Source organism: Agaricus bisporus (assembly GCF_000300575.1).
Source record: "Agaricus bisporus var. bisporus H97 unplaced genomic scaffold AGABI2scaffold_13, whole genome shotgun sequence".
In the NCBI taxonomy this organism is placed as follows: Eukaryota; Fungi; Basidiomycota; class Agaricomycetes; order Agaricales; family Agaricaceae; genus Agaricus; species Agaricus bisporus.
In genome coordinates, this window is record NW_006267348.1 from 27,791 (window position 1) to 43,570 (window position 15,780).

At 45.3% G+C, this 15,780-nt stretch overlaps 6 protein-coding genes across 6 annotated transcripts; 4 read left to right on the forward strand and 2 right to left on the reverse strand.

Annotated features, from left to right (window-relative positions):
* The first annotated feature begins 620 nt into the window (after positions 1-620).
* AGABI2DRAFT_188304 (hypothetical protein) lies at positions 621-3,515 on the forward strand. Its single transcript, XM_006456268.1, has 17 exons — positions 621-787; positions 843-905; positions 956-990; positions 1,042-1,130; positions 1,182-1,225; positions 1,279-1,347; positions 1,403-1,431; positions 1,488-1,663; positions 1,724-1,983; positions 2,040-2,101; positions 2,149-2,153; positions 2,211-2,405; positions 2,462-2,494; positions 2,546-2,779; positions 2,844-2,876; positions 2,931-2,959; positions 3,012-3,515. The coding sequence occupies exons 1-17, from the start codon at positions 655-657 to the stop codon at positions 3,167-3,169; spliced, it is 1,647 nt and encodes a 548-aa protein (XP_006456331.1). The 5' UTR covers positions 621-654; the 3' UTR covers positions 3,170-3,515.
* Positions 3,516-5,381: 1,866 nt separating this feature from the next.
* AGABI2DRAFT_77755 (hypothetical protein) lies at positions 5,382-7,091 on the forward strand (the record flags this gene model as incomplete). Its single annotated transcript, XM_006456269.1, has 9 exons — positions 5,382-5,480; positions 5,546-5,637; positions 5,689-5,830; positions 5,881-6,056; positions 6,111-6,364; positions 6,412-6,478; positions 6,528-6,743; positions 6,796-6,825; positions 6,881-7,091. Coding segments are annotated over 9 exons (1,287 nt in total), but the record flags the coding sequence as incomplete, so codon positions are not given.
* Positions 7,092-7,675: 584 nt separating this feature from the next.
* On the forward strand, positions 7,676-9,639 carry AGABI2DRAFT_122240 (hypothetical protein; the record flags this gene model as incomplete). Its single annotated transcript, XM_006456270.1, has 12 exons — positions 7,676-7,706; positions 7,754-7,796; positions 7,848-8,101; positions 8,164-8,228; positions 8,277-8,459; positions 8,510-8,591; positions 8,644-8,751; positions 8,800-8,881; positions 8,932-9,036; positions 9,084-9,162; positions 9,218-9,505; positions 9,559-9,639. The coding sequence occupies 12 exons, from the start codon at positions 7,676-7,678 to the stop codon at positions 9,637-9,639; spliced, it is 1,401 nt and encodes a 466-aa protein (XP_006456333.1).
* Positions 9,640-10,697: 1,058 nt separating this feature from the next.
* On the forward strand, positions 10,698-11,225 carry AGABI2DRAFT_195496 (hypothetical protein). The gene is made up of 4 exons (XM_006456271.1): positions 10,698-10,812; positions 10,862-10,884; positions 10,940-11,130; positions 11,182-11,225. The coding sequence occupies exons 1-3, from the start codon at positions 10,706-10,708 to the stop codon at positions 11,122-11,124; spliced, it is 315 nt and encodes a 104-aa protein (XP_006456334.1). The 5' UTR covers positions 10,698-10,705; the 3' UTR covers positions 11,125-11,130; positions 11,182-11,225.
* Positions 11,226-11,497: 272 nt separating this feature from the next.
* Positions 11,498-13,161, reverse strand: AGABI2DRAFT_122241 (hypothetical protein; the record flags this gene model as incomplete). Its single annotated transcript, XM_006456272.1, has 4 exons — positions 11,498-11,955; positions 12,027-12,903; positions 12,959-13,044; positions 13,101-13,161. 4 exons carry the CDS (start codon positions 13,159-13,161, stop codon positions 11,498-11,500), a joined length of 1,482 nt encoding a protein of 493 aa, XP_006456335.1.
* A 190-nt stretch (positions 13,162-13,351) lies between these two features.
* On the reverse strand, positions 13,352-15,064 carry AGABI2DRAFT_195498 (hypothetical protein). Its single transcript, XM_006456273.1, has 6 exons — positions 15,016-15,064; positions 14,371-14,960; positions 14,233-14,313; positions 14,078-14,178; positions 13,539-14,017; positions 13,352-13,489 (listed from the first exon to the last, which is right to left on the reverse strand). The coding sequence occupies exons 2-5, from the start codon at positions 14,947-14,949 to the stop codon at positions 13,882-13,884; spliced, it is 897 nt and encodes a 298-aa protein (XP_006456336.1). The 5' UTR covers positions 14,950-14,960; positions 15,016-15,064; the 3' UTR covers positions 13,352-13,489; positions 13,539-13,881.
* Positions 15,065-15,780: the final 716 nt, after the last annotated feature.

Sequence of the window (15,780 nt, forward strand, 5' to 3'; positions counted from 1 at the left end):
ATCGCGAGACGGCAGGTCTTAGCGAGTTGGGGGTTATGTGTAGAAACAATGAAGATATGAAAGTCACCAACTAGGGACGACCACACTAAGATCGAGGGCACGGAACTGAACACGTAGGATTAAAAGGAACTGGCTATCTATTCGTGGCCCTACAGCATATATAAGTACTACAACCTACGTAAAATAAAAGTCATACTTCCCAACTTCTGTGGATCTCTCTCAGAATACTCTGGACGATTCTGTAAGCTGCGGCCTTACAAGATAGTATTCAACTCCTTCTCCCTTAGCATCTACGCTCTGGCATTGGCTGTGGCACGTCAAGCCGTTGTGTTCGCCGCTTACATGCCGAGGAAGCAGAAAGATCCGTCCAGGGCTTGATTGCCACACATGTATCAATGGCATGGGGGTTTAAGAAGCCTTAGACTCCATAACCACGTGAGCCATGGACCATACTTCTTTGTCTTCTCCAACGAACGATGGCCACACATTGGGGTCTTTTCCTTGGTTGACTAGTCGTTAATGACTCCTCGGATGTAGGGAAAATCACAGATGACTACATATGATAGTCATGGGCCGGACCCAGCTCCTTTTTATACTTCGGTGCTTCCTTGAAAGCCCGCAAAGGAGCACCTCTTCGTTGTACCCTTCCTCACCATGATATCTTCTCTTGTTGGAGGCATCCTCATCTCTGGACTTACATGGATCGTATGGAAAGCATTTAAACTTTTTGTCCTCCAATCGCAATTGGATAATCTACCTGGCCCTCCCTCCAAGTCGTTCATCTTCGGTTAGTTCCAATACGGCAAATTCAAGGAGTAGAACCTGACGGGTAGATGTTGTAGGAAATATAAACGAGCTGCTTAGCTATAACGGATGGGACTTCAATCGTCACGTCCTAAACACTTGTACGCTTTTAGTCTGAATCTCACCATTCATCAGCTAATATATTTGATAGATGGACGAGCTATGAGGATTACTGGAACATTTGGGGTAAACTCTACAATCAACCTGGTTTAATTAACGTCACTGACCGCTGCGAAGTCAAGATTATTTTTGACATACGATCCAAAAGCTCTCCATCATATCCTGGTCAAAGATCAGCAATTCTATGAACCATCCGGTTTTGTCAGGTACATTCCTTTCAATCAGATATTTCGATTAATTGTAAATGATTTCGGAAGTCGCAATAAGGTGTACCTTGGGGAGGGTCTATTGTCGGTCATGGGTACGCTCAATAGCATATTTTGGAAACACCTATTTTATACCTCACCTTGATAGGCGAACAGCATAGGAAACAAAGGAAGATGATGAACCCGGTGTTCTCCATCAAACATATGCGTGAAATGAGTGCGACAACAATCACTTTTTCGAGGAAACCAAATTCATGCTTATCTTCATCCAGTTCCGGTGTTCTACGAAGTGACGGAAAGGGTATGTTTTCATGAGCGCCGCTATCTCGACATAACACTAACACCTCTGAATAACAGTTACGTACAGCCATGAAATTGAAGCTCCAAGATGGACCTCAGGAGGTCAACGTCCTCGACTGGATAAGTAGAACGGCGTTAGAGCTAATCGGTCAGAGTGGAATGGACTATTCTTTCGACAGCCTTGTAGATGAAGAAAATTCGCATCCTTATGCGGATTCCCTCAAGCAACTCGCGTACGTGAAATCTGATCATATAAACCTCTGGCCTGGAGTGCTGACTTCAAACAATGGTAGTGCTGCCACCGGTGGTCCTTTCGGCTTCATACTTAATGAATTCCTCTTTCCATTTGCCGAAAAATGGAACTTTCCACGTCTGAAGAGATTTGTTATCGAAGTCATCCCTTCGCAACGGGTACAGAAAATAAAAAGATTGGTTGATCTGATGTACAATGTTTCCCAAGAAATAATTCAAAAGAAAAAGAGGGCATTGGAAAGTTGCGATAAAGCTGTGGTTGCGGAAATGATGGAAAAGAAAGATATCATTAGTATTCTTAGTGAGTTGTCAACTCTTGAATCTTCGAAAGGTGTCGTTCACCTGACATTTTATTAGTGAGAGCAAATTCTCAAGCAGATCAAGCAGACCGTTTAACGGATGACGAAGTCTGTGGGCAGGTACGTAGCCTCTCACCAGCCATTACCTTGGGACTAACTGTTGATAGGTCTCGTACGTCATTTCTTCGTTAAATTGACCATTCTCCTCATTTCTGGCATCAAAACGTAGTACTTTCGTGTTTGCGGCCATGGACACCACTTCGTCCGCTCTAGCGCGCGTTCTCCAGCTCTTATCCATCCACCCAGATGCTCAAGAGAAATTGCGCGCTGAGATATGCGATGCTCAAAAAGACGGCCAGTTGACTTATGATCAACTCGTTTCTCTACCATACCTTGATGCTGTTTGCCGAGAAACATTACGTTTGTATGTGTTATATCCCCTCCTCATATGTAGTCATGAACTGATATGCAAAATTCTAGGTTTCCGCCAATCAACATGCCCTTTGTCCGGATGTACGTGGTTTCTAACTCTATTCTTTCTACATTATTTTGACGGAATCGAAGTGCGGCGAGAGATACCATAGTTCCGCTTGCAAAGCCCATCATCGGTAAAAACGATAAGGAGATGAGAGAGGTCATTGTTCCCAAAGGAACCAATATTCTCCTATCCATCCTCGGATCGAATACGGACCCCGACCTTTGGGGAGCTGATGCGAGCGAATGGAAGCCAGAACGTTGGCTATCTCCCTTTCCAGATGCATTGGGAGAAGCTCATTTGCCAGGAATTTATTCTAATCTGTGAGTATCAAGCTCGGCTGACTTATTCGTCGCTTTTCTAATGACTGATGTATTCTTCTATAAGAATGACGTTCCTTGGTGGTGGGCGTGCTTGCATGTGCGTACATTTTGTTCGAAATTCTATAATCACGGTTGAAGTTCAATTCCCTAGCGGCTTCAAATTTTCCCAGCTGGAAATGAGTGAGTCGTTCGACTGCTTCGCTAAGCTATTTTTGACCGCTTGTTTTGATAGAGATTGTCCTGGCTGTTCTACTCAGTTCATTCAAATTCGAAGTCGCTGAGAAGCACAATATAACGTGGAAAATGACCGGTATCGCTGGACCCTACGTTGAAAGCCTTGACGCTGCGAAACCACAGCTACCCCTGATCATGACCTCGTTGGTGAACTGACCTCTTCCATTTGGAGGTATTCAAACGAGATATCAAGGAAGCACGCTCTCGGTTTGAGGTAATTCACTACATGCATTGGAATATCAATCGGGACCTTTTTCAACATCGCCATTGTCGAAACATCATCTCCCCAAATCATTTCAAGAGTTGTAGGATCGGGGAGTTGAAGCGTTACGAGTATGGTATATGCACATTGCAAATTCTAGTTTGAACTTCGAGTTTCAATTCAGAAATCGTGACCCAAATAGTTTATTACCGAGACTTTGTGTCAATGCTCGCTGTTGCAAGTCACTTCTTCAAGACTCTAAGAGGCGATTTTGAGAAAGTAAGGACCGTAAGGCGCAGCACATTGGGTAGCAACTGCAAAATTTTCACAATTCAGTTTGCGGTATACTCAGCGACCGTGGTGCTACGTAAACGAACGGAAGAAAGAGTGACTTGAACAACTTGTGGCTTCGGGAATGGACGGGGATTTCGTGAAACTGATGCTTCGCGTGGCTGATAACTGATGATACCCCTTGATAGGAAATAGGAATGTCTTGCGGGTGTAGTTGATGGTTTTTAATGCAACGTGTGTGCATGGGTAGCAACGGACTAGGGACGCTTCCTGCCAGTGGGCTTCAATTAAATAGTGTGGGATTCTTTGATGCCGCATTGCCGATGGCGGGGATCACCGAAATTGCGAGGATGGGTACCGGTCGTGACCGAAGTTTGTTTTCTTTTTTGCGCTTTCGGTGGCATTCTGTCTGCGTGGAGGAAGTCGTTCAGTCTCCGAAATCGAGAACTCATGCCTCAAATAAAATTAGGAATGTACGTCACCAGCGGTGATATATTGATAGCTCACATTTGTTCCCACCTCCTCAGCGTTCGAGCCCGAGTCACAAGTATTTTTTTCTCTATCTTTGTCAGATATTCAGGCTAGTGCGCCGACTTACAAAGGATTCCACACTCAGGGAAACGATTTGGTAAATTGTGGACCCCAAGTCTCGCAATGGCTCAAACCTGGCTCAAACACACAAAACTACTCATGACATCGGATCTTGCCGATGATCAGACTAATAGATTCGAAAGACTGTGCCTCCCACTGGCACTCTTTGAGTACCAAGTAAGGAAACCAGCTTCAAAATAAGCAGCCCATGTTCAGATCTAGAATGATGTCGGTGGACTGTCCGACTGACCCATCATCAATTCATCTCCAGCATACTGCTCTATAATGAAGTCATCCACGGTCGTTCGGCATAGGATCTGTTTGCTCATCTATGTCGTTGATATGTTTTGACTACTGTCTTACCGACGGGACACCTAACCCCCTGGTATCATGCACTGCCTCGATTATGAGCGTTGATGTCCTATACTTTCGGCAAATTCATTTAGAGCCTGGATTCGCGGAACAGCTTGATATAACCGCATGAAGCAGTGGCTTAAAAAGCTTCACATAATTGTGGGAAAAAGGAAGCAAGGTCGACGTCACAAAAGGGAGCCGCATAAAGCAATCGTGATCGTGAAATGGCTTGATTCAGTGAAAGTTCAGCGCTTCAGCGAACACTCCTAGGCATCATCTATTGAACTTGAAATTGTAGCGTGATCTTAACACACCAGGAATTCCCACTTGGCTACTAGTACTAGGCAACTTCTTCCAGACTCAAGTCCTGAGGTCTGAGACCTTCGGTGAGCAGGAGGATTTCAACATCAGGACCACTGATCACACGTCGAGTCACTTCCCATTGCTGACGGTCACCGAAGGATTAAAGCGGGACAAGACGGTCTTCGGTAAATTTTAACACTTCTTTCTAGGCTTCTCTCCGGTTTCAGAGTTATACTACAACCATTTCAATGGGAGAGTTCTGATGCAATCGCTGCGCCCGTTACGGAACTAATACCGAGTCTCCGGTTCACTCTCGCGCGGGCGCCCACTACAATCAAGTCGGATACACAGTGATTTTAGCCTTTAAATACGGTGTGTGCTATCGCTCATGCATTCCATGGGTTACAGATCACCACAGCTCTTCATGTGTCATCCTTTGTCGCTTGCTGGGAACGTCTTCAGTGCTTTCGTCTTGCTCTATGCTTTGGCTTGGTCCTCCAAGTGGATTTGGCGATCATTTTTTCCGTCTTCGCGTTTGCGTGATATACCTGGACCACCGCCAGAATCGTGGGTTAAAGGTGACTTTTTTTCTATATGGCCTCCTCCAGAGAGTAATAAGCCATTACAGGAAATTTAGGCCAACTCTTCAATGCGAAAGGGTTGGAATTCCATCAGAATCTCGTAGAAAGATATGGTGGGATGGTGAAAGTTTACGGATTTTTCGGGGTAAGGATCATCGAATAAACAGACAAGCTTTTAGGGCTGACGTTTCGTATGACTTGTTGATTCAGGATGAACAATTGTATGTGTCCGATTCAAGAGCTCTTCAGAGTATTCTCGTCAAGGAGCATGACGCGTTCGAAGAAACTTCTGTCTTTCTAGAGTAAATTATCTTCGTCGAATACTTGACGTAAACTAATACCACTGCTTGCAGGACCAATAAGGTGATCTTTGGTCCGGGACTGGTAGCCACGAAGGGGGATCAGCATCGCCGCCAACGAAAAGCCACTCTCTCTATTTTCGGAGTTCCACAGTTGCGACAGATCCTACCGACTTTGTACGACATCTCGGAGAAAGTACGTGGTGGAGAAACTCTGTATGGCGCATACTTACAAAACGCCTTTAGTTGTGCGACGTTCTGTCTGTCGAATTCGCGGGAACTCGAATGAAGACTATTGACATGTCAAACTGGATGTCTCGTGTTGCACTGGAATCCGTTGGAAGAACAGTGCTTGGCTACAGTTTCGACCCTTTGGATTCCCCTCATAATAATCCGTATACGTCTGCTATCAAAGAACTCATGTAAGTTGCACGTATTCCTGACGTGAAACTGACTTCATGTCTATGTTTTTTCAGTCCGACGATCTTTAAAATTTCGCTGATTCGACAATTCGCTCCATTTTTGGTGCGCTTAGGCCCACCGTGGCTCCGTCGAAAGCTGGTTGAATGGACTCCGAGTAACATAATTCAAAAACTGAAGGATATGTCGGATATCATGCATGCTCAGGCGAAAGAGATCCTGGAGCTGAAAAGACAAGAGTTGAGGCAGAATCCGCATTCAGTAAACGAAATTCAAGAAGGTCAATTGAAGGACATAATTAGTGAACTGAGTAAGTTCCGTCATTTGAGTTTACACGTCGCTCATCACATAGAATAGTACGTATGAATGAATTGGCCCCTGCAAGCGAGAGACTTGACGAAAATGAATTAACGGGTCAAATGACGTACGTCGATGTAATTTATGGCCTTTTTGTAAGCTCACGACTACCTTAGAGTCCTCGTTTTCGGCGCGCAAGATACAACTTCAGCATCCCTATCACGCATCCTTTGGAAATTATCTCATAGACCGGACATCCAGGAGAAGATACGCGGAGAAATTCAGGCTCTCCGAGGCCAAAAAACCCTGGATCCACATAATGCTCGGCTCAGTTACGAGGATCTCATTCGACTTTCTTGGCTGGATGCCGTGATCAAGGAAACGCTGCGATTGTAAGCCCCTTCTCTCTATATCAAGCCAATCGGTGGCCAATCAGATTATCAGATATCCACCAGTGCCTTTTGTTCGACGCGTGTAAGGCGTTCACAGTTACAAATCAGTTCGTAACTAATGATAGCACATATTTTAGTGCTACAAGGGACTGTACTCTACCGTATATGAGAGGAGACGAGGTGGCTTATACTTCCATCCCTTCCGGGACAATCCTCTTCGTCGGGATTGCTGGCAGTAACAGGTCGAAGGCAGTGTGGGGTGATGATGCACAAGAGTGGAAACCCGAGCGTTGGTTGGGGAACAAGGGTCCGAAAGAGAAAGTACCAGGTATTTATTCAGGGATGTGAGTGATGAATTTAGCCCTCTCGTCCAGAGCTTCTTCGGTATTCAATAATGATTTCGCATTGCAGGATGTCCTTTTTAGGAGGTCAAAGATCTTGCGTGTACGGTCCTACATTCATCTTCTCAGTGATATTTAACTCACGACTTTACAGTGGTTATCGATTTGCGGATATCGAAATGAGTAAGTTTTTGAGGTGAAGAATGACATATGGCGGGCGATACTAAAACCTTGTTCGTAGAAATTATTCTCTCGACGCTCCTTACAAAGTTTAGATTGAGTGCGACAGACGATGAAATTGTGTGGAATCTCTCACAAATCATTTCACCTTCTGTAAGAAATGTCAACAATTCAGCGGAGGGGGTCGTTATAGAGGAGAAAAAAGGACTTCCTTTGATTGTCGAGGAATTATAGATTAAATTAATGTGTTGTAATAAAGTGATTGGTTATATGTATTACTGGTAATTTGTAGTTAATGGGCTCACCAGACGCACTGCAGACTGAATTCAGGGATGACTGCATCATTACAGTCGCGTTATGTCACGCGTCGTCGGTCGTCACGCCGTGTTTTCTGACTCTCGTCTGACCAGTATGGCGGCGGCCAAGTACCCCAAAATTATCGGTATATTCATGCGCTGAAAAATTGATTTGATCTAATGTAGTCACTAGGGTATGATCTTGTAGAGCAAATCGGTGGAGGAGGCTTTTCTAGGTAGACAGACTTGTCATAGAGCTTCATTTCGCCGCTGATCTGCCATCACAGTGTTTTTCGAGCCGTCAATGTCGCTGAACACAGAGTTGCGGCATGCAAAGTAATCTCCCTGACGCCCGCCACCACCGATAAACAAAGGAAAACCATCGAGAAAGAAATGAGGGTTCATGCCGCATTAAAACATTCAAATGTACTTGAATTCCTGAATGCCGTCGTTGTGGAACTCAAGCATGCCCATTTATACTTCCCTGGGATATATATGCTAATGGAGTTAGCTGCTGGCGGAGATCTGTTCGACAAGATTGGTGAGTTATTTTATCTTTTTTTTGGGCCACGACCTGACTTTTTCTGTCTGTTGAGCATCTAGCCCCGGATGTAGGAGTCGGCGATGAAGTTGCGCACTTTTACTTTGGGCAACTGCTGGCTGGAATGGTGAGCTGGCCTTCGTATCTATATCATCACTCCCTTCATGGCACATAGGACTATATTCACAGTCAAGGTGTTTGCCATCGTGACCTCAAACCCGAAAATCTTCTTTTAGACGCTGCTGGAACCTTGAAAATAACGGACTTTGGTCTCGCCGCCGTGTACAAGTTGATTGGAACTGGGAAAACTAGGGCGCTAACCGAAAGATGCGGGAGCCTCCCGTACGTAGCGCCTGAGGTGTGCTGGTTCATCTTCGTTGAATTTCCCATATAACTTTGTCTTTCAAGTTAAATTGCGATGACCCCTACCAAGCAGAGCCCATCGATGTATGGGGAACCGGTGTCGTGCTGTTCGCCCTACTGTTAGGAAGTAGGTGAAAGTATTTTTTCCCAGTGCATTTGACTGACATTCCGTTCTTGAGATACACCATGGGACGAACCAACTGCTCATAGTCCAGAATTCTGTCGATATGTGTCCGGTACCATATTCAAGGAACAACCATGGTGTAGACTAGGGGAAGATGCTCTTTGTAAGTCCAACATATCATTATACTGTAATGACTCATTGGTCTATACAGCACTGGTTTGTGGAATGCTAACGATTGATCCTCAAAAGCGATTGACACTTGGTGATGTTCTATCTCATCCTTGGGTAATGAGGTATGTTTGCTATATAGTCACTTCGATATTCTAATCATTTTTTCGTTCAGACAAAGCCAGCTTGCGTCTCAGAGCGTTGCTACGCTTGCCGACAAACTAACGGAATCCTTGCGCAAGATAGGAGATCTGGAACTGGCAAACCCAGCACTTCAGAAGTTAGTTTTTGGGGTCTTGTTCATTGCGCTTCTAACCCACTTCTCAGTAAGGTTGAAGAAGATGGGGATGAAATGATGTCACAGGAGGGCTACCGTTCACAATTTACTCAATCACTCTTGCTGTTTGTAAGTGGTGAACCCCAATGCGCTGGTATAATCTTCCTGACTGTATCATGACAAGTCGCAAACACAATCTGGTAGTCGATATACCCCCCACCTCACTAGGTTTTATGCATCCATCGGACCATCTCTCCTTTTCAATATGATCCATGAGACTCTTGTCGGGTTTGGTGTCCAATGCAAAGTGGCGTCGGGACCAAATCAAGGACCTTCGACAGAGCCATACAAGCTACGTGTGGGAGGTCACGATAAACGTCGAGTGGCTTTTAAAGGTTGGGTTTTGGTAGAGAAATTCGTGCGTAGAGAGAGGCATCTGGAAGGCAGTTTCATTGTCATGAAGAGAGACGAGGTCGGATAATCTGCCTCTCATGACTTTTTTCGACTGACTGATTAATTATTCAGGGGAGTCCTATTTCTTGGAGACAGCTGTGGAAAGCACTTATTGAGTCGGAGTCGATCAACCCCCACGTTCTTCGCAAATGATGAAAATAATGGCCTGATAATTGTTGGACATATTAAAATGTACAATCAGAAGCAACGATCGAGCAATGTTGTATATCATTTCGATTCACATCAGTCCTCCGGGATCGCCCTTTGAGAGTTCGAACGTTCAATTTGCGAAAGTACCAACCTTCTGGCATTATCCTCGGAGTCGGACGACAAAATCTTAACTAAGCACCTTGCATGCGTGGTATTCAAATGAAATTCGTAAGGCAGTAGGCTGGTCGGTCTGGCTCATCGGGATTATGCGTCCTCGGTTATACTGTGGCTCAATGCGGAGGGAATCTTCAGACCCACTGATTTCCCCCTTCCGAATACCAACCATCATGCTCCAACTTAAGAATTAGCGGGGCATAAATAGCATGCCTGGTACTCCCTCGTGCAGCGATGAGCGGATCAACATGCGCCACGTTTGAGTTTAGAGTATGACACAAGGCCCCGTTCGGCGTACTTGCCACGTGGGTGAACTCGAGGACCGGGTCACCGCACCGAAGTTCGAACACCTCTATCATGCAGTATCTACATACATAACCCAAGATGAAGACGACCCAACTTACTCCGTCAATTGTAGTAACCACTGATCTATGGGTCGAACGCTACGAATGGTTTGTGAATCCTCCCCGAAGCCGCCATCCACTGATTAGAGAAAGTTGCCTGGATTTGAACTTCGTCATTTCGGATTTTGCACAGTCCACAGGACCAGGACACTCTGAAATCTGCTGGCTAATCTGTGTACAAGGACAGATTTGTTGCCGGGGTATGGATGGGATCAAAAATGAAATTGTGGGAAATGCTACAGGTATATTGCCACTTGCCAATGCCGCTTGTGTTATGTGAATGTTATCGGGTTCGATGAGGATACATGGCATAGACTGAATAGCATACTAAGCACTGACTCGGTAGTTCACACCGTAAGTCAAGTTTCATCGGCATTCGATGTACGGTGACGTCATAAGCCCCACTCCACTTGCCCTGGTGACCCACTTGCACTCCATTATATATATCCCACTCGTACCCCAATACACCAACTTAAACTTTTCTCATCGCCATGAACCACCCAACGACACAACCAACCGAATCAACACATACTGAGCACATTGAATATCATGAACCTAAATCCGACAAACCTGGTTCAATGATTGGGAATAAAATCAAGTATGAAGTTTTCTATCACTCTATAAGACCCAGTACTAATTAATGCAAGGGGAATCGCTCGAATAATCTATGGTATGCTTTCTCACTCTTCTTCCTACTTCTCACTCAAATGCAATTTGTATCAAAGGTGCCGGAGAAGCGGTCCGGGGCTATAGTATGAGCGCTCTTGACAACACAATCAGCAGTAAAGCACGTGGCGCAAACGAGAATGGTGAAATCACTCGTCGAGGTCAGGAGGAGATAGAACGTGGTTTAAATGATTTGAATGTGAAACGGAGAGGCTCGAGCAATAGTGGTCCAGCCACGACGTAGTACAAAGTATTATATTCACAGGGATTGAAGTTATTTTTGGTTGACTATTTTAATTAGCGCTCATCATTTTTTCATAAAAGACTCAGGGCGGTCCTTGATGCTGTGATCCCTGAAACTCATGGTCATTGAAAGTATCCGCAGAAAGGGAAGATTTTTACGTCCGGAAGATTCATTCATAGGAATTAAGGAAAAGCGTCCGCTAAGATATTTGGCATACAAGATACGATGCAGAAAACTATGACGAACGAAAACAATTGTGCAGACAACAAAAATGCGTATAAACCCGGATCAAAAAGTTATCCGTTGAAATGCAGGGAAGGGGAACCACAAAAAAATGGAAGAAAATGCGAAGAAAAGAAACACCAAACGACGATCATGGTTTGGGTGAGCGCAAGCCTCGTAGGTTGCCAATGACCTCAACTACATCTTCTTTGTTCCAAAAACCGAACCATCCCTGCTTTGGTTCAAAACGCAAAAGACACACCTCACCATCGAACTCATCGTCAAGGCCAGCCATGATATTCTCCTCATCCTCTCTCCATTGCGCCAGTTGAGCCGGCGTGGCTTTGTTTTGTTGGGGGCGTGAACTAATAGAAGAGGTGGTGTAGAGTGAAGACATGGAAGTGTGTTGTGGCGTTGAGACTCCCGAATCCGAGGTAGGTGTGCGTGAACCGGAACTTGACATGAATTCTCGAACAGGAGGTGATGAATGATGTAAAGAGGTCTCGTCAGAGGCGGCGGGGAACGTCATGCTGGGAGAAAATAGTGCCGTTGGTGTGAGTGAGTCTTCAGTCAAGTATTGAAGTATTGGCGACGTGGACAGCGCTGGGCCTGCTAGTAGGAGGAAGGAAATGTCTTATGAGCACCCAATTAAAGGTTACAGGGGACATGGACACACTCACTTGATTCGCTTTCCGAGTTTCCGGCGTTCTCCCGTGTGAGAAATTCTAAATTAATTGGATTCCGGTTCGCGCCATTGTAATCGGGTCTGAGAGAGGATGAATTTCTTGGCGTTTTAGGCAGAGCGAGGGATTCGGAGAAAGACATCAAGTTGGTCGTAGTGGTAGAGAGACTCGCCCGGCGAATAAGCTGATGACTGTCTTTATGATTCGCCGAATATACATCGAGAGCCATGTCGTCTTGAGTTTTTACGCTGTGGATGGCTGATGACGGCATGCTGTCATGCAAAAACGGCAAATTAGCTTCATGTAAGGGCTGTCGCGGCGTCAACACCAAATTCGTGTCAGTTATACTACGTTGCGTTGGAGACCCGGACTCTTCATCATTTCTCAACGTCATCGAGGTAGTAGGATACGAAGGTAAGTGAGCTGTCGGAGGGACATCTTCTTGGGAATCAGGAGACGTCAAGTCGGCAGAGCCAGTCCTCTGAAACGGCATCGTTCCCAATCCGAAAGATCCGTTCGTGGAGAGGGGCGTATTGGAGGTCAATGATGCAGGAGATTGACCATCTGAGTCCTTGCTCTTCTGTTGTATCAAGCTCGTTAGCCTAGGAATCTTGAGTTTGAGAGACATGGAAGAGGAAGATGTTCGTAATCGCCCTAATTTGTTGTCCGGTTCGGGGACTTGTATCTCACTCTCTGGATATTCCGGATGTCCGTGATCGAGATCGCAAACCACGACCCCTGAACTCGATCGAGGTGACGCGGACGGATCATGCCGCTTCAAGTTGGTATCCATAGGGGTTCCGCCCATGAAAGAGGATAATGAAAAGTTTGGTTTATGTGTCCTGCTTATTGTCACCATAGCGTGCGCTGCATCCTAATGCAAGGGAAGGAATTAGAACCCTTCGTCGTGCAACAAACTCTCCTGCTACCTTTTGCGTAATAATTCGACCTAGCTCCGTTAACTGCGTATTGGTCATGGTAGCCAATTTATTGACCTTCTTCACGTATTTTGTTGCTAAGCAACGATTAGATAGGACCTAAATTACTGATTGCAATAAGAGAGACTCTTACAATTAGTGGGCAAAGATACCGCAGACGCAGAAGGACTGTTTAGACCATTATTCGAACTCATCGTAGGAGATGAATTTGTTGAATTTGAGGTCAGACGTCGCCGGGGCACGGTTATTGGAAGAGTCATATATGATAAGAATGGCATCCTGGTGGATATGTGTGTTGCTGGCCGCAATACAAGACGAAGAAGATGAATGGTCGAAATAGGAAGCTAACCGCCAGCGTGTACTATTTGATGATGAGAGAATGAGCGGCGTAGATGAAAATAGGCACGGCCTTGGAGGTACTGCAATGAAACCCATTTACTGATGTAACATCAATCGAGTAATGCCGGAATCAAAGAATATAGTCATTTAAAACTCTACCATGCTGTCAAGGTTATAAAGAGGCTGATGGACGTCAAGAATCGTTTAAATGATTGTTTGATCTTTCACCTACTACGGACGTTGCCTGATGTGCGGCCCGCGGAAACAAAGGAAAACCGAAGCTTGGCATCAGACACCTATTGGAGAGAAACCTAATAGCTGTTCTAGTACTGGCACTTGTACAAGGGACATGCTCAATCGGGTATCGAGTATTGAGAAAAAGCAGGAGTAACGTGGTTAAAAAGAAAGAGCTGAGATGATTTGTCCATTGACGCCTATACACGGCACGGTTGTCATCAAAACCAAGCCTTGAAAGATACAGACGTCTATCAGATCAATTGTCATAAGATATGAAGCGAGGCAGCGTTCCTGATGCTCAGCCAATTATAGCGGGGTATCTGAATCCAATAGGTGGTTCAGGGTTTCTCATGCTTCGCCTTCAACTTCTCCCCATCTGCTAGAAGGAGAGGTTCTTCGGGAGGTTGACCAAACACCTCCTTAATGGCTTTCGTATTAAGCATCTTAGCGTATCGTGGCTGAACAAACATAGCGCTACAGGGATGGACATCATCATTTCCTCTGCCACTTATAGCAGAAAAGCGTTGCACGTACTCTGCTTCGACTAAGATACCTCCCTGAAGGTCCTCAATCTGACCTTTGACTTTTATCTTGCGACCTTGAGCTTCGACTATCGAAGTACGTATCATGATAAACTGGGAAAAAGCAATGAGACGAGATAGATAATTGAACATGATAATGATATTTACCTGATCCGCACGGGTAGGAGCTCGGTACTTCAATGATAATGTTGCGGTTACACCGACTTGGTCGGGTAAGTTGATAATAGCCTGCACTGTAACGGTCAACACAAACCGAAAGAGGACGAAAAATGGGAAAAAACTGACCGTCCTGCCCAAACACTCATCTAATAGAGTGGCGAGTAAACCGCCGTGAATAATTCCATCATGGCCACACAGTCCTCTTCCAACATGAAGAAACACGCAACTCTCCGACTCATCTCTTTTTGCTCGGATCACAGGCATGCAACCGAATTTCCCGGGTCCACGTAATGCTCCTGCGGTCAAATTATTGACCCGTCGTTCTTCCGGGAAATTTTTGTAAGGCCGGGTTTCATACCAGTCCTTAGCATCCTGCGCTTGTCTAAGGCTTTGCAGTAGTGGAAGGTTTTGTAATTGGGATTCTAGGTCTTCTAGATAGGCAATAGATTCTGGAGAATCGGGGTTGGTAGGAGGTCCCGGAGCCGGTCGGGGAAATAACATAGATAGCGTGGCAGGTGGATATATGGAGCCGAGGGTATAAGCACCGATAGAAAGAGTGGTCGCTGCAGTCCATACAGCTATACGACGAAAGGAACTGGGCCGTGGCACCGTTGTTGAGGCCAAGCCAGATGAAAAACGAAGGGCATTTCTAGATGAAAAAGTTCTTGTTCGGCATGCAACCCGGGAAAGGAGGGCTGACGACATGGCCCTTGTACCTGCCGCTACACATTATATGTCAATTCGAAATCTGTTTGTAACAAACCGACTTACCGCGGACTCACCGTCAGGAATGATTGAACGTGGCTGTACACAGTTTTCGAACAAACATGACTTGGACGATTAGTAATCCACGCATCCAATATAATTGACGGACATTCAATCTACATCAAATAACTCTACTTAAGGTTGGGTTCATGGACAACCTGCAGTAGTCACCTGACCAAATCGTGACAAAAGCGTTACATTTGCCCATTTTGCGGCTTGCCAGCTTAATACGGCTCGCAAATGGAAAAAATCGACAAAATCCTTCGCGTCATCTTTTTGAACCGAGTCAATTCCATGAGGTGGCGCGACTGATTTTTTGAATTTGGACGAAATTTCAACCGTATTAACATTTTAAGATGAGATCAGCGGCCGAAGCGCCCCTTTGGCCATTCTGATCAATGAGGTATTTGAATTGTTGTCACGGTAAAGTCACGTCAGGTGACTACTGCAGGTTGTCCATGAACCCAACCTTATCGGCACTTCTTTTTATGATTCGGGGCTCAGATCTAGAAGGACTGGAAACATCGCAATGCAACCCATCTCAATTCCAAGGCGATGTATCGCTGAATTCACCGTTGCAAGTAATTCTAGTTTGCACATGTCGAAGCTGTGCCTCAAGGCCTACTAGACCTTGACCACTGGTTCAAATGTAACATATATAGTATGTACCGATGCGTGACAGCAGATGGTTACCACCACTATCAACTATATACCCATACAACACAGATGGTTATCACCTAGCTCGGGAAGATATAAAGCAGGATCCGCTTG

What these genes read in the sequence shown, in the direction of transcription:
- AGABI2DRAFT_188304 (XM_006456268.1), top strand. Translation starts at nt 655, where the DNA reads ATGATATCTTCTCTTGTTGGAGGCATCCTCATCTCTGGACTTACATGG. An exon ending in GATTCCCTCAAGCAACTCGC is followed by an intron (nt 1,664 to 1,723) that starts GTACGTGAAATC and finishes AAACAATGGTAG; the next exon opens with TGCTGCCACCGGTGGTCCTT. An exon ending in AACATGCCCTTTGTCCGGAT is followed by an intron (nt 2,495 to 2,545) that starts GTACGTGGTTTC and finishes ACGGAATCGAAG; the next exon opens with TGCGGCGAGAGATACCATAG.
- AGABI2DRAFT_195496 (XM_006456271.1), top strand. Translation starts at nt 10,706, where the DNA reads ATGAACCACCCAACGACACAACCAACCGAATCAACACATACTGAGCAC. An exon ending in ATGATTGGGAATAAAATCAA is followed by an intron (nt 10,813 to 10,861) that starts GTATGAAGTTTT and finishes AATTAATGCAAG; the next exon opens with GGGAATCGCTCGAATAATCT. An exon ending in AATCGCTCGAATAATCTATG is followed by an intron (nt 10,885 to 10,939) that starts GTATGCTTTCTC and finishes TTTGTATCAAAG; the next exon opens with GTGCCGGAGAAGCGGTCCGG.
- AGABI2DRAFT_195498 (XM_006456273.1), bottom strand. Translation starts at nt 14,949, where the DNA reads ATGTCGTCAGCCCTCCTTTCCCGGGTTGCATGCCGAACAAGAACTTTT. An exon ending in ATGAGTGTTTGGGCAGGACG is followed by an intron (nt 14,314 to 14,370) that starts GTCAGTTTTTTC and finishes GTTACAGTGCAG; the next exon opens with GCTATTATCAACTTACCCGA. An exon ending in GGTATCTTAGTCGAAGCAGA is followed by an intron (nt 14,018 to 14,077) that starts GTACGTGCAACG and finishes CCATCCCTGTAG; the next exon opens with CGCTATGTTTGTTCAGCCAC.